Source organism: Plecotus auritus, assembly GCF_963455305.1.
Source record: "Plecotus auritus genome assembly, chromosome: 15".
Classification (NCBI taxonomy): domain Eukaryota; kingdom Metazoa; phylum Chordata; class Mammalia; order Chiroptera; family Vespertilionidae; genus Plecotus; species Plecotus auritus.
This window is the reverse complement of record NC_137781.1, coordinates 12,201,190-12,217,743: the sequence shown is the minus strand read 5'-3', so window position 1 is coordinate 12,217,743 and position 16,554 is coordinate 12,201,190. Positions and strand designations below refer to the sequence as shown.

At 45.6% G+C, this 16,554-nt stretch overlaps 1 protein-coding gene across 2 annotated transcripts in view; it reads left to right on the top strand.

The window, feature by feature from the left end:
• Positions 1-16,554, top strand: part of CRTC3 (CREB regulated transcription coactivator 3) — a 99,819-nt gene that overhangs the window by 46,737 nt on the left and 36,528 nt on the right. For both annotated transcript variants that reach the window (XM_080651708.1, XM_080651707.1), the window contains exon 3: positions 14,137-14,256. In XM_080651708.1, coding sequence (XP_080507834.1) covers positions 14,137-14,256 — 120 coding nt within the window. The remainder of the gene's footprint in view (positions 1-14,136; positions 14,257-16,554) is intronic.

The window sequence follows — 16,554 nt, the reverse complement described above, 5'->3', positions numbered from 1 at the left end:
TTTTCTGTGATATAAGCTGGAAATATTTTCCCAATTTGCTATTTGTCTCTTGACTTTCTTTATGATGAGTTTTTTTCCATGCATACATTTAATTTTTTAAAAAATATTTTATTGTATTTTTGTCATGCTAAAAATTCTTTATTTCTTGTAATACTTTGTATCTTCATTTTTACATTTAAAATCTTTGATCAGTCAGGAATTTATGCTAACATAAGATGTGTAGTGTGGATCTGACTGTTTTTCCAGTTTGCTAACCAGTTGTCTCAACACTGTTTATGAAATAACTAGTGTCCTGGAGCATGAAATTCATGCATGGGGGCAGGGGTGTCCCTCAGCCTGGCCTGCACCCTCTCCAATCCGGGACCCTTAGGACATCCGTCTCGAAACCTGGGACCACTGGCCCCTAACCGCTCACCTGCCTGCCTGCCTGGTCACCCCTAACCACTCTGCCTGCTGGCGTGATCAACCCCAACTGCCCCCCCTTCCTGCCTGATCACCCCTAACTGCCTGCCTTGCTGGACTGATTGCCCCCAACTGCCCCCTCCCCCCCCCACCCGCTGGCCTGCTCACCCCCCAACTGCCCCACCCGCCGGCCTGCTCACCCCCAACTGCCACTCCCCTGCCAGCCTGCTTGCTCCCAACTGCCATCCCCCACTGGCCAGCTTGCCCCCAGCTGCCCTCCCCTGCCGGCCTGATTGCCCCTAACTGCCTCTGCCTTGGCCCCACCATCATATCATGGCTTTGTCCCGAAGAATGTCCGGAAGGCACCCAGAAGGTCTCCTGGTCTAATTAGCATATTACCTATTTATTAGTATAAATGACTTTCCCCCACTGCTTTAAAATTCTGCTTCTGTCATTTACTAAATTCCCACATATGTTAGATTGTTTTGAGACTTCCTATTCTCTCTTTTTTAAAAAAAATATATTTTATTGATTCTTCACAGAGAGGAAGGGAGAGGGATAGAGAGTTAGAAACATCGATAAGAGAGAAACATCGAGCAGCTGCCTCCTGCACACCTCCTACTGGGGATGTGCCCGCAACCAAGGTACATGCCCTTGACCGGAATCGAACCTGGGACCCTTGAGTCCTCAGGCCGATGCTCTATCCACTGAGCCAAACCGGCTAGGGCTCTCTTTTCTTGATTTATGTGTCTATTCATACAAGAGAACCACACTGTTTCAACTGATTATTACAGCTTTATATTACATTTCAAAATTCTGGTAGGGTTAATTCATTCTCATGCTTCTTTGCAGTGATTTTTCCAGGCTATTCTTGCATGTTTATTTTTCCAGATGAACTTTAAAATCAGCTTGTTAAGATTTTTTAAAATCCTATCATTAATAGGTTTTATGCATCTGAGTGATGTGATCAGATTGGTGTTTTAGGAAGATTATTCTGACTGCTGTGTGGGGAGGAAACAAGGTTTGAGACAAAAAGACCAATTAACAAAGCCTTTGCAGTAATCCTGGATGGAGTGGATAGATAGGGAATTGAGGGTAGTTGTGGGTTTGAGAAGTGTTTAGAAGGTCGGAGTGACCAGACTTGGAATGGAGAGGGGTGGGGCCGGAAGTGCTCAAGGATGACCCAAAACTTCCTGGGTTAGGCACTTGGGTGATGTTATTCCCAGAGACTTAAAGCACATGAGATAGGGCTGCTTTGGGAGCAAGATGACAAACTCACTTCTAGACATTTTGTTGAGTTTGAAATGCCTGCAGGCAGTTCCTAGAAGAGTTGTGCAGCGGGCTGTTGAATGTACAGTCTGAAGCTCTGGAGAGAGATCTGGGCTGGAGATAGAGGGCATGACAGAGCCCCGAGGAATCCCAGCATTTTAAGGATGGCTGGGAAGTGCAGGAGTCTGGAAAGAGGACTGCAAAGGAACACCCAGAGAGGCGGAGAGCATGGAATCACTGAAGCCAAAAGAGAGTGAATCGTCAATGAGTTTTGAGCAGCGGTTCCCCACGTGGGGCACACGCCCCATAGCGGGCAATTTGATGTTTAAGGGCGGCAATTCGAGAATGAGTTAACAGTGAATGTCTTGCATTTCTTTTGGTTCTCGGGGCCTCATATACAGTCTATAAATATATATTGTGACATATTTATGCATTTCAGTTCTCTATTCTATGTTTTGAAACTTTATTTGCTACTTTTTCATATCACTTCATATTATTTTTTAAAGCAATTTCCTAGTGATTTCTTTCTTAGTGCTTCAACTGTCCTTTTGTTCTTTTATTTTTCTCTCTCATGGATGCCATGTTGTATGGAAGTTTGTTTAGACCAAAGTTAATGGCCTTTTAGGGTTCCTCCATGTGAATAGGAGCTCACTTTTTTTTTTAAATGTATTTTATTGATTTTAGAGAGGAAGGAAGAGGGGGAGAGAGATAGAAACATCAATGATGAGAGAGAATCATTGATTGGCTGCCTCCTGCACGCCCCCTACTGGGGCTCGAGCCTGCAACCCAGGCATGTGCCCTTGGCTGGAATCGAACCTGGGACCCCTCAGTCCATAGGCCGACGCTCTATCCATTGAGCCAAACCAGCTAGGGCAGGAGTTCACTCTTTGAATAATTAGAATTACAGGTCACGGGGGAGTGGGGAGGGCATCAGGATTTTAGAGATGCTTAGGTGGGGCATGGCCAAAACAGGCTGGGAACCACTGATCTAGATGCTTCTGAGAGGTCAAGTAACTGAAGAGCTGAAAAAGTCCAGTTTGATTCAGTGACAAGGAAACGCCATGGTTATCTTGGAGTTTCACTGGAGTAGAGGCGTAGGGGACTGGGGTGAGTGGGAGTTGAAGTGGTTGAGGCAACTCCTCCATCATGAAGCTGGGCTATGAAGAGGAGACACGGGCTAGGTCACAGCCGTGGGCAAACTACAGCCCGCGGGCCGGATCGGGCCCGTTCGGCTGTTCTATACGGCCCGCGGAGCCGAAAGAGTGGAGGGTTCTCTTGCTCTCCCCTCCGCTCCTTTACTTGAATTTATATTAGTTCACACAAACACTCCATCCATGCTTTTGTTCCGGCCCTCCGGTCAAAAAGTTTGCCCACCCCTGGGCTAGGAGGAGGAGAATGATGCATCAAGTTATATTTCAGACTTCTCTGTGGGGGAGGCGTGGCTGTAGTTAAATGGAGAGGATTCGAGGCTTGTGATCCTAGACTTTGAGGACCAAGAAATACTGAGATGGATATAGAGCTAGGAGATATTGGCCAACATGAACCGCCAAGAAGAGAGTAATCTATATTATAATGTTGGTATATGTTCTCTGACAGTTTTTTTTAAAATATATTTTTATTGATTTCAGAGAGGAGATTAGAGGGAGAGAGAGATGGAAACATCAATGATGAGAGGGAATCATTGATTGGCTGCCACCTGCACGCCTCACACTGGGGATCGAGCCCGCAACCCTAGCATGTGCCCTGACCGGGAATCAAACTGGTGATCTCTTGGTTCCTGATGCTCAGGCGCTGAGTCACACCTGTCTGGGCAGTGACTTTTAATTTTATTGAGTTTTCTAATATTTTTGTTCGGCTCTTTTTATATTTTGAGGATTTAGAGAACTGAGAAATTGAAATCAGTTTTAGAAATGTAATGGAAATTAAATTTTAAAGTAAGGTTCAGACAGTGTATAGTATGCTACCATTTGTTAAAAAAGGAGGCGAAGCCCTAACCGGTTTGGCTCAGTGGATAGAGCGTCGGCCTACAGACTGAAAGGTCCCAGGTTCGATTCCGGTCAAGGGCATGTACCTTGGTTGTGGGCACATCCCCAGTGGGGCCTGTGCAGGAGGCAGCTGATGGATGTTTCTCTCTCATCGATATTTCTAGCTCTCTCTCTCCCTTCCTCTCTGTAAAAAATCAATAAAATATATTTTAAGAAAAAGGAGGCGAATATATGTTTATATTTACTGTGTGTGCATAATTGGTATTTGGAAGGAGTCACAAGAAACTAATAACCTGGCTACCCATTGGGAGGTGGAAACCAGATAGAAGGGAAACAAGGGTTTGAGGTTGCCTCTTCACTGTCCATCTTTATATTTTTTACTTAAGGATGAAAATGTATTACTTCTGAAAATAATTTGATCCAAGCTGCTTGGTTATCTTTAAAAATAATGGTTTTGAAAGACCCTGAATTTTCTTAGTCACTGGTGGCTGAGTGTCTGATTTCTCGGTTCTTCTGCATCTGTGAACCACTGTGGAGTGCACTTTGGCTTTATGATGGTGAGATGTGAGTGTGTGTCTTCTCCCTCCTTCCCTACTGGGGACCAGCAGCCCTGGGACAGTGGACAGTCCTGGATCTTGGGTCAGGGAAGAGGACTAGGGCACATCCTGGGCCTGCTAGTCACAGCCTGACCTAGTGGGCCTTTGGGTTCTGTGCCCAATTTCACCGTGGGGGTATGCGGGGGCGCGGTTCCCCACACCAACAAGCAGTTCTCCAACAATTCAACTCAGTTCTGACCCTATCTACCAGGAAATAGCATCAGATTCCACAGACTAAGGGCTCAGTCCTACACATACTTCAGATGCCAGTCTCAAGTTCATGTCCCCAGGTTATCCATATCTTCTGTCCGACTTGGCTGCAGCTGGAGGTTCCCATGACCCCTCCCTTGATTCAGTAAATTTGCTATAAGAGCCCTGGCCGGTTTGGCTCAGTGGATAGAGCGTCGGCCTGTGGACTGAAGGGTCCCAGGTTCGATTCCGGTCAAGGGCATGTACCTTGGTTGCGGGCACATCCCCAGTGGGGGGTGTGCAGGAGGCAGCTGATCGATGTTTCTCTCTCATCGATGTTTCTAACTCTCTATCCCTCTCCCTTCCTCTCTGTAAAAAATCAATAAAAATATTAAAAAAAAAATTTGCTATAAGAGTTCACGGAGCTAAGGGAGACACTTATGTTTACCAGTGTGTTATAAAAAGATAGAATAAAGGAAATAATGAACATGCAGTTGAAGACATGCATGTGTAGGGGAAGGTACGTGGGAAGGGACAAGGAGCTTCCATACCCTCTTCAAGAGCTCCATTCGCCCCAGATCTCTATGTGTTGAACCCCATCCTCTTGGGGTTTTATGGAGGCTTCATTACATAGGCACCATGCATTAAATCAGAACTCCCAAAGGACGGGCCTGACTCAGCATAGCTGAGTAGTTGATTTTGTCTCCCCAGTTGTAGGCAGAGATGGGCACGTGCAGATTTTAAAAAAGGCTTGCCGAGACCGGTTTGGCTCAGTGGATAGAGTGTCGGCCTGAGGACTGAGGGGTCCCGGGTTCGATTCCGGTCAAGGGCATGTACCTTGGTTGCAGGCACATCCTCAGTAGGGGGTGTGCAGGAGGCAGCTGATCGATGTTTCTCTCTCATCGATGTTTCTAACTCTGTATCCCTCTCCCTTCCTCTCTGTAAAAAATCAATAAAATATATTAAAAAAAAAAAAAAAGGCTTCCTCCTTATGAGTCCTGCCAGATGTACCATTTGGTTGACAAAAGGAATGCCAAACCAACTTAACTTGGAGTCTCCAAGCAAGCAACCAGACTCATTTGCAGTTTTAACTCAAAAGGAGAACCTTTTCTTCCACTTTTGGTGGATTGCTTCCTCATGGAAGAGAAGGATCTTACAGTAATGAATTTTTAGAAACCTCTCGTCTGGGCAAATTCCCCCAAGGATGTTTGCAGATCAGCCTAAGGGAAAAACCAGAAGCATGGCTGCATGACAAGGGAGTGGCCTGCCTGGGAAAGCAGCGGTTCCCATCTCGGGGAGGCTGGGTGGCCTGGGTGAGGATACTGTGCAGTTGCTTGGCTGACCTGGAAGGGCGGTCCTCACTCTTGTGACTGTCTGGACCCAGACGGGACAGGACGCTGTGTGTGCTCTTCATAAGCAAGTAGCCAGATGAAACGTACCCTGGGCTCTTTTAAATCAAAAACAGGATGTACTTTTTTTTTTTTTTTTTTTTTACTCAATATGCTTTATTTAGAATTGCCATGTGCTCTTCTATCTAACTAAATATTCCAGATTATTTTATTCCCTCCAGAACATTTTCTCCTATAATACTTTTCTAGTTCCTTTGTGAAATTAGGTATTTATTTGTCCTGTAAAGTCATGTAGACAAAAGCATTTTAATATTTTTGCTGGCTGTATGGTAGAAAACTTAGCCTTCATCCCTTTTTTCCTATCTAGAGAAGTTATTGGGTTAAAGCTAAAAAACAAAAACAAAAAACAAAAACAAAACCCCGCACCCTTAATTTATTAGTGTCATAATTTTATTTTTAAAAATATTAAACTTTTTAGCTAGGAATTTAAAGTATACCCAAAAGTAGAGAATAGGATAATGAACCCCTTTATACTTATTACCAGTTTCAATAATTTTTACCAGTTTAATTTACCAGAGATATAATTGACATATAACACTGTATTAGTTTAAGGTGTACAACATAATGATTTGCTACATGTATATACAGTTAACCCTTGGAAAACGTGGGTTATGGGCCACCAACCCTCATGTAGTCGAAAATCTATGAATAACTTTTGATTTCCAAAAAGCTTAGGTTGTCCCTCTATGTCCATGGTGGATTGGTTTCAAGAGCCCCCCTTGGATACCCAAGTCCAAGGATGCTCAAGTCCCCTATATAAAGCAGCATAGATCGATGCATACAATCAGCCCTCTGCACCCAGACTCCCAACTGTGGATCAAAAACAGTACAAGTATTTATTTTTAAAGGTGTGTATACGTGGACCCGTGCATTCAAACCTGTGTGGTTCAAGTGTCAATTGTGTTGCAAAATGATTGCCATAGTAAGTCTAGTTAATATACATCACCTCACATACTAGGAGTTATAAATTTTGTTTCTTGGGATGAGAACTTTTAGGATCTTTTAGCCACTTTCAAATATATAATACAGTATTGTTAACTTTAGTCACCATTCCTACAACTTATTTATCTTAAAATGGGAAGTATTTTGTGTGTTTTTAAAAATACATATTTTTATTTATTTCAGAAAGAAAGGGAGAGGGAGAGAGATAGAAACATCCATGATGAGAGAGAATCTTGGATCGGCTGCCTCCTGTACACCTCCTACTGGGGATTGAGCCTGCAACCTGGGCATGTGCTCTTGACTGAAATCGAACCCGGAACTCTTCAGTCTGCAGGCTGATGCACTGTCCCTTGAGCCAAACCAGCCAGGGCAAAATGAAAAGTTTGTACCTCTTGGCCACCTTCATCCATCCCCTCAATAACTTTCAACATTTTTAAATTTTGTTTCATCTATTCCCCACCCCCCACCCACTCCCCCTTTTTTTAAAAATCCACAGATCTCTTGTAAACGCAGCGAAGGATCTTACCAAGTTCAGTCGCAGTGGTGGGTCTGGTATGATTCAGATTGCAGCAAGACTGGAAGGAGGGGGCAGGGTGGTCAGAGCCAGCAAGTGACTCTTTCTTACGTCCATTTCCTGCGGCAGGAAGAGGCAGGTGATGGGATGAAACTAGGGTCAGGCACTTTGGCTCCGTTCCTGCTTGACCTAAACTACCTACTTGACCCTGCCGGCCTTTGAGGACACCTTTGGCCTTACTCTATTGGACAGTTGCTTTCCTGTTTAACCTGCCTCTAGGCCAGGCGCCTTCTACCTGTCACTGCTAAAGTCTCAGCACTCGAAAAACACCTCTTCCCTACAGTTCCTTTCCTTTATCGGTCATCACCATGAGAAGCAAACCGGCTCCTTCTGGAGGAAAGACCTGGACAGACCCAGTGATTTGTTAGTAGAGTTGAAAGGGGAACTGCACTCAGCGGAAGGCCTTTCTCTCCACAGGAACACATAGCACCAGGCAGGAAGGTGGGGTGGGGGTGGGCAATTAAAACTGCTACCTCTTTGGGGGCGTGTGTGGCACTTTCTGGGAAGCCAGTGACAGGCTTTTTTTTTTTTTTTTTTAATTGATTTAGAGAGAGAAAGGGAAACATTGACTCATTGTTCCACTCATTCATGCATTCATTGGCTGATTCTTATATGTGACCTGCAACCTTGGGTATCCAGACAACCCTCTAACCAACTAGTTACCTGGCCAGGGCAACAGTGATAGGTTTTTTAGAGGCATGGCGTCCACATCAACCCCTGCCAGGCCCATACCCATCCCTGAGTTGAAATTCTTCATTTAATTGTGAAAAAATTTAGCTGTCCACCAATTTCAGTAATTACCAATATTTTTTCATTTAAACTTTTTGATCATGCATCCAAGAGTTTTGTATACCCAATCTGGGTATGTTTGTTTATAAATTACATACACATACCGCTCTACTGTTACATGGTATACACAAAAACCAGAAACTAGGTGGAGACAGAGTTTCTCATGTCTTCTCGCCGCCCTCTTCACATCCTGTGCACCCCCTGGGGGGCACATGCACTGTTTGCAGCCCAATGATTTAGAAACATAATAATAATTTTCCAAACATGTATTGGGACCTGCTGTCCCAGACGCTGCAGGTGCTGAGAGAGACAGTGCTGGGCTTGGGCATGGTGACAGGTCCCCCGCTGCAGCCCGTGGGCCGGTGGGATGTCATACTGACCTCTCCTGGGAGAAGCTTTCGCGAGCCCTGCCTGGGACAGTGACTTTCTCATCGGCCTTTTACTGAACAGGAGCCCCAGCATGAACCCTAGACCCTGTATCCTGAGCATGTTTTTTGTAGGTTGTTGTTTTGTTTCTTATTTTGACAGATGAGTTAGCCTGGACCTCTGAGCCCATTTTGATTGTGTGTGTGTGTGTGTGTGTGTGTGTGTGTGTGTGTGTGTGTGTGTACGGATCTTTGCTGCCTTAAAAAAACACCTTTTTTTTAGAGTAATATTTTAGCTTAGTTTGTCTTATTAACTTTACTTCCCTTTTACCTTTCAATGTAAAGTAAGGACTGGGACGGGGCAACACTAGGGGCATGGTACAGGTTAGGTCTCAAGTGGGAAGACTGGGTGCCAGCATCTCCGCTGCTCTGCTCTGCTCTGCTCTGCTCTTTACAGCCTCTTCACCCTTACAGCGCGGCTCATTTGGCCCTTCAGAGAAGGCTGCACCCAGTTCAGTTGGTCAAAAGTGTCGTCTCCAAGCTTCAAAACAAAACAAACAACAAACTGCTGGCCCCTGCCCAGCAGCTCAGTTGCTTAGCATGTCATTCCGATACGCCAAGGCTGCGGGTTCTATCCCTCATCAGGGCACATACAAGAATCAACCAATGAATGCATCGATAAGTGGAACAACAAATCGATGTTTTTCTCTCTCCCTTCACCCCTCTATCTCTTCCCCTCTCTCTCTCCCTCTCCCTCTCTCTCTCTCTCTCTCAAATTAATAAATTAAAAACAACAGAACAACTACCCACCCCGGTGACTCATTGGCTCTGAGGCTTCAATTACCCTGCAAGACTGGGCTAAGACCAGCCCCAAGATAGTGCAGCCCTTGCCGACTGCGGGGAGGAAAACCTTGCCCTGTTCCCAGAAGTTAGGGGCCGTACAGGAGTTTTTGTGAACTTAAGACCTCGCCCTCTGGCCTGTGTAAATAAGCACCAACTCCTGCCCAGGTCTGACACCGCAGAGGGCAGAGGAAGAGGGTGGGAACCCGCGGGCAGGGAGGGCTGGCAAGACTCCGGGGGCCTGACCCTGGAGATTTGTAAAGTATTTTGACTTTATCTTTAAGGCGCTTTTTTTTTTTTTTTTTTCATGGTGCTATAATATAGTCTCTACCCAAGCTATGAAATCCATTCATTCTACTCATTCATAAGGTAGAATTAAATGGTCCTTTTAACCCCAAGGCAGTGAGTTAATGGCCCCCTCTTTGTTGTGGGCAGGTCTTCAGGACTCCCTCCCCTCATCATGAAAACCAAAGGAGGTACTGGCTGTGTCTGGAATGATCTCCAGCTGGGTTCCACGTGAGGCACAGTTGTCTCTTTGTTAGACTGACTTGCCCTTTTTAAGAGAGAGGGCCTCTGATGTCTTCCATTAACTGGAGCCTGCATATAAGTAAAATGCCCTGTGAACCCCAGGCACCTGCCTTCCTTCCTCCACCTTCCCCAAGGGAAGTGTATTCAGTACGAGGGGCTGGTCTTGCATGCCCTTACAGAGATCTAAAGAAGTAAAATTCAGAACTAAAGCACCATCGCAGGCCAGCAGGAGAGCCTGCAGAGCAAAATAGTATGCGTGTGACCTCAGGCCCAAGCATTAGCTCACTCTATCTAGTACCTTTCTGACCTGTTCAGTTTCCAGCCAGTCTCCCATGCCACCTAAATGTTACTGGAGAGAGGGGAGCAGCCGTGGACTCGGATACTAGTAGATACAGGGATTGAGAATGACAGCCAGGGCCGAAGGCGCACCCCCTCTTGAGACGGCATTCTCCTGGCAGAAGGGAGAGTATGAGAATTCTGTTTGACCAGATGTACGTCCGTTTGCTCATGAGCCATTGGCTAAAGAAAGTCCCAAGGCCCTGCCAGCGTTCTTTCCAGCCATCCTTCCCAGCCTGCAGCTTTCACAGTGACCTGACGTGGGCAGCAGGTGGGTGTCTAGCTGAGATCTCCGCCCCTTGGGGGAGACTTTGCGAGGCTCAGATGCTGGGGAGGCCCCTAGCGTTGATGCTGCTCTTGCTGTCCACAAAAGGACTTTAGGGTGGCCTCACCTCTAACGAAGTGCTTCCAGTGTCAGCCACCCGGACATCCATCCTTCTAATGCCCAGTGTATTGGTCAGCTCAGGCTGCCCTAACACAATCCCCTGGCTGGGACTTAGCACTTATTTTCTCTCAGTTCTGGAAGCTAGAGTCCAAAACCAAGGTGTCGGTGGAGTTGGTTTCTGGTGAGGACTCTTCCTGACTTAGAAATAGCCACCTTGCTGTGTCCTTACATGGCCTTCCCTCTGGTGTCACTTCCTCTTTTGTTTTGTTTTGTTTTGTTTGTTAATCCTCACCTGAGGATGTTTTTCCTTTGATCTTTTTGAGAGAGTGGTAGAGAGAGGGAAAGACAGAGGAACATCCATGTGAGGGAAACACATCAATCAGGCATCCTGATCAGGGTTTGGGCTGGGGAGGAGCCTACAACCAAGGTACTTGCCCTTGACCAGAATCGAACCTGGGACCCTTTGGTCCACAGGCCGACGCTCTCTCCACCGAGCCAAACCAGCTAGGGCTGGTGTCACTTCCTTTTAATAAGGACACTAGTCCTATTGGATTAGAATGCATCCTTATGACCTCACTTAAACCTCAAATACCTCCTTAAAGGCCCCATATCCAAATACATTTCAGGTTAGAGCTTCAACCCATGGATTTTGGAGAATACAATTCGGTCCATTAACATCCAGGATCCCTGGGATAAGGCAGCATTTGCAATACATAATTTAGTGTTCTCAACAAGCCTGCAAGGAAATTATCAGCATCATCATTTCCACTTCACAGATAAGGAAGATGAAGTAACTTCTCAGTAAGTGGAGGATCCTGGACTGGAACTGTTGCTTTGATTCCAAGTCACATGTTCTTTGAACTGGAACACTGAATGTTGGCCTCATAAACATGGGAAATGAAATACTGACTTAATAGCTGTAAGGGTTATGTAACATATGGAATATTATTTGTAAAATGACATTAAGTACAAAAATAGATCACAAAAATATATGTTCTCTGTGGGAACAACCATATAGAAACTATATTTAAAAAACTATGGATAAAAAAGCCCAATCAGCATGGCTTAGTGGTTGAGTGTCAAACTATGAACCAGGAGGTCACGGTTCTATTCCCTGTCAGGGCACATGCCCGGGTTGCGGGCTTGAGCCCCAGTGTGCGGCATGCGGGAGGCAGCCAATCAATGATTCTCTCTCATCATTGATGTTTCTATCTCTCTCTCTCCCTCTCCCTTCCTCTCTGAAATCAATAAAAATATATTAAAACAAACAAACACATATTCCAGGCCTGGCCGGTGTGGCTCAGTTGGAGCAGCATCCTGTACATCAAAACGTTGAGGTTTCGATTCCCAGTCAGGGCACATACTCAGGCTGCAGGTTCAATCCCCAGTCGGGGCGCGTGGAGGAGGCATGATCTTAGGTGAAGCTTAAAAAAAAAAAAAAACCCACAGGGTGGCCCCCAAAAATGTATACACATTTTGAATGATTATCAAGACAGTGTTTATGAAAATACATTTCATTTTCAAAATGTAATAGAATCTACAGACATGTGTGTACATGTCTTTAGACATGTGTGTACATTTTTTGGGGACACAGAATGTTGGCCTCAGAGGACTCCTTTCATAGTAAGCGAGCTATTTGACATATTCAATTGAACTAAAAGTCTGTTTTTACCTATTTCATAAACATTCATCTCTGTGTATGCAGTGTGCATACACATCACCTCATTATGTGAGCTATTATGGTCCAGCCTGGGGTTTATTCTCTGACAACCAAAAATGTCCTTTTTGGTGCCATTCTCAAAAATGTTAAGAATATACCCCCGGCTCTCTTAACAAAGTATTTTGGATCTAATGACCATGGGTTTATCTTGAATGTGTTTATCCTTCATTCATGCCTTTTGGGAATCATGAGTTGCAAGTTTTTCACTTGTATCTAAAGATAGTGTTCTTTTTTCTCTTCTTTTTTTTTTTTAAATATATTTTATTATTTTTTACAGAGAGGAAGGGAGAGGGATAGAGAGTTAGAAACATCGATGAGAGAGAAACATCGATCAGCTGCCTCCTGCACACCCGCCACTGGGGATGTGCCCGCAACCAAGGTACATGCCCTTGACCGGAATCGAACCCGGGACCCTTCAGTCCGCAGGCCGACGCTCTATCCACTGAGCCAAACCGGTTTCGGCTTTTTTCTCTTCTTACCTTAGGTTACAAACTCAAATATCTAACACAATGAGTCCACAAAGCATAAGAGCGGGCTTCCTGCTTACAGAGAGCAGCCACTCTGTTTCACCCATTATTGCCACGTGGGATCCGTGTGGCCAAGATGTTCTGATTTTGCCCTAGAAGCCCCTAAGTCTGAATGTTTAATATTGTCAATTCAATCAAAATTATAAATAGCCCCCAGTCTGTAGCTGTTCCATTGTATTTATTTATTTATTTTCCCTCTAAGGACATGCTTAGAGAGAGGAAGGTAGACACACACACACACACACACACACACACATCGATGTGAGAGAGAAACATCGATTGGTTGCCTTCCGTCCCAACCGATAATTAAACCTGCAACCCAGCGATGTCCCTGACCAGGAATCGAACCCGTGACCTTTGGGTGCATAGGACGACACTCAGCCCGCTGAGCCACTCCAGCCGGGCCCATTTTATTTCTGATACTATATCTTTATTTCTGGGCTCTGGGTACTGCAGGTATCCAGCTTATTTCTGTCTTAAATTTCACATCTTGCACATTTCGGGTGTACTTCCTGGCTTCTGGGATTTGATGTGTGAACCCATAGTCCCCTGATTCTCCACCTCCTTACTGCGACAATGTATATTAACATATTATTCTTTCAGCTCCATCTTAATACACTAAAGATTATTTTTTAAAATATATTTTTATTGATTACAGAGAGGAAGGGACAGGGTGAGAGAGAGAGAGAGAGAAACATCAGTGATAAGGGAGTATCATTGATCGGCTGCCTCCTGCACACCCCACACTGGGCATCGAGCCCGCAACCTGGGCATGTGCCCTGACCGGGAATCGAACCATGACCTCCTGGTTCATAGGTTAACGTTAACCACTGAGCCACGCTGGCTGGGCAAGACTATTTTTACTTATTCTGCAACTATATAGAAACAGCTTCCAGCCGAAACCGGTTTGGCTCAGTGGATAGAGCGTCGGCCTGCGGACTGAAGGGTCCCCGGTTCGATTCTGGTCAAGGGCATGTACCTTGGTTGCGGGCACATCCCCAGTGGGGGGTGTGCAGGAGGCAGCTAATCGATGTTTCTCTCTCATCGATGTTTCTAACTCTCTATCCCTCTCCCTTCCTCTCTGTAAAAAATCAATAAAATATATTTTTTTTAAAAAAGAAACAGCTGCGTGTGCTACGTTATTTTCTTTACCTTGACTCAGTATAGTCAGAGAGTAAAATTATAAAAGCACTCTTTCCTTTTGTTTTGTTATCCGTTGTTCCAGAGAGTGAGTGGCAGTTTCATGGTCACAGGCCAACCTTCTCCCCTTCTCTTTGCAGCCGTCCTTTCATCAAGCCGATAGCGTGCGGGGCACCCGCCACCACGGGCTGGTGGAGAGGCACTCGAGGACCCGCTTCCACCCCCTCCACCGACGGCCTGGAGACAAGCCTGGGCGGCAGATATCCTTTCTCACTGTCTAAGGAGAGTATACACTTTGAAATGTTTGGAAGGCTTTCAGGATTTGCCTTCCCTGCAATTCCTCTTCGGTCTCAAAATCGTCGTTTTATCTGATGAATGGAGGCAGTGGAAGTAAGTAAGTTGGAACCTGGAAACACCTCATCCACGTATAGGTGTTTTCCAAAACATCAGTAAGGTTCCGTGTCATGGAGCAACTGGACATAAACAACATGTAATTCAGCCCCATTGCGAGGCTTTCTCTGCATTTTCTTGAGAAATCAGTAATGTCAGAGTTAAACCTGACTTTGAACCAGCTTTGAGAGATTCAGTTATCTCGCTGAAACAGATACACAGATATGTGATTTAGTTTTATTTAGGTTGACCTGCTGTTAGAACTTACAGACAAAATTTCATAGGATTTTCTATTTATGGACTTTCAAACTCAGTAAAGGACAACTGAAATATATAGCCGGTATTTAGGAAAATTCCTATATGGTGATGCACACTCCTAGGCTGTTAAGGAGGACTAAAGAGAAGAGGTTGTGATCTCACCTGACAATTTTATTTGACCGGTCCTTCTCAGGGGCTGGAGCTGGCGTGCTCATGGGCAGCCAGCATTGGGCGGAGGGCTCTGGGGGCACAGAACAGAGCTGGACTTTGTGGGCCAGGACATAGAATGAGCATGCCAGGAGGGCCCGGCTCTCTCCCTTCACTCCTCACCCATGGAGGTGGAGGAAGGCGCAGAGGCAGGGTAAGTCTGACTGCAGAGCCGAATTCCTGGCAGTGATGGTGGAATTGGCCTCAGGAGCCTAAAAACCAGGAAGTCGGGGGAAGGGCACTCATGTTTACTGAGCACCTACCCATGCCAGGCACTGTACTGGGCAGTTTATATGTCATTTAGTCCTCAAGACTTACTGAGTAGTTTGTTTTTTTAACCCCCGTTTTCCACTGAGGAAACTGGATGCCAGAGTTACTTGCCTAAGATTCCACTGCTGAGGTTGGAGGGGCCCGGATTCAGCCCAGGTCAAGCTGACTCCCAGCCTGGGCCCCTCCCTGTACCACACGCATCCACTCGCTCATGACCAGGACCATACGCAGGGAGGCCCGTGGGGGCGTTGCAGGTGCACAGGCTGCTTTCCTGGCCTTCAAGCTCCTGGCAGGTTTTCATCTCTTCAGAGCAAAGGCTGTTCCCCCGGGGGCCGTTATTGCTCCCCTTCTTCTGCCCCCAGGGACATACACGTCATTTGGTCCACTGAGATACTCTGACTCCTAATTTTGTTTTTTATTTTTATTTCTTAAAAGCGTTATTTTATTTTATTTATTTGTTTTTAAATCCTCACCCGAGGATATTTTTCCATTGATTTTAGAGAGAGTGTGGAAGAGAGAGGGAAAGACAGAAAGAAATATCAATGTCAGAGGAGCACATCGATTGGTTGCCACCTGCATGTACCCCAACCAGGGCCCGGGCTGGGGAGGAGCCTGCAACCAAGGCACATGCCCTTGACCGGAATCGAACCTGGGACCCTTTGGTCCACAGGCAGGCGCTCTATCCACTGAGCCAAACCGGCTCGGGCCTGACTCCTAGTTTTGTATGGTATGTGGCCATTATTAGGGAAAGTGAAGATGACAACTGATGCTGAGAATTCCTTTCTGGAACGTGTGATAACTTTTACATAGAATGTAGGAGGGAAAGGAGAATTGAGGCAGTTCTTTCGCTAATTCACACAGGTGTGGGTGGAGCAGTACGTCAAACCATTGTCCAGATCACTTGGAATTTTCAAGCAAACGCCTTTGAGTGTTTCTTCGCTTGATTTAACAATATATCTTTTTCTGATTTCTCAATTTTCTCTTTCTATGTAGGTGCTCTCTCTAAATATCCTGAGTGTGTGTGCAGGTGTGTAGTTATCTCAGATCCTTTTTGCAGCAAGTATAGTCTAAATATATACACATGCTCACAGCTGTTATAACCAAAGGAATAACTTAGAAAAGAAGGGGGTTGAAGAAAAGCCAAAGAGAGGAATATTCATTCACCCAATGATTTAAGTATATGCTAGTGTCAGGCACCATTGTAGACATTGCTGATATTATGTAAAAAACTAGAGGCCTAGTGCACGAAATTCGTGCACGGGGGTGTGTGTCCCTCAGCCCAGCCTGCACCCTCTCCAATCTGGGACCCCTCGAGGGATGTCCGATCCTACTGGAATCGGGCCTAAACGGGCAGTCCGACATCCCTCTCACAATCCAGGACTGCTGGCTCCCAACTGCTCGCCTGCCTGCCTTCCTGATTTCCCCTAACCGCT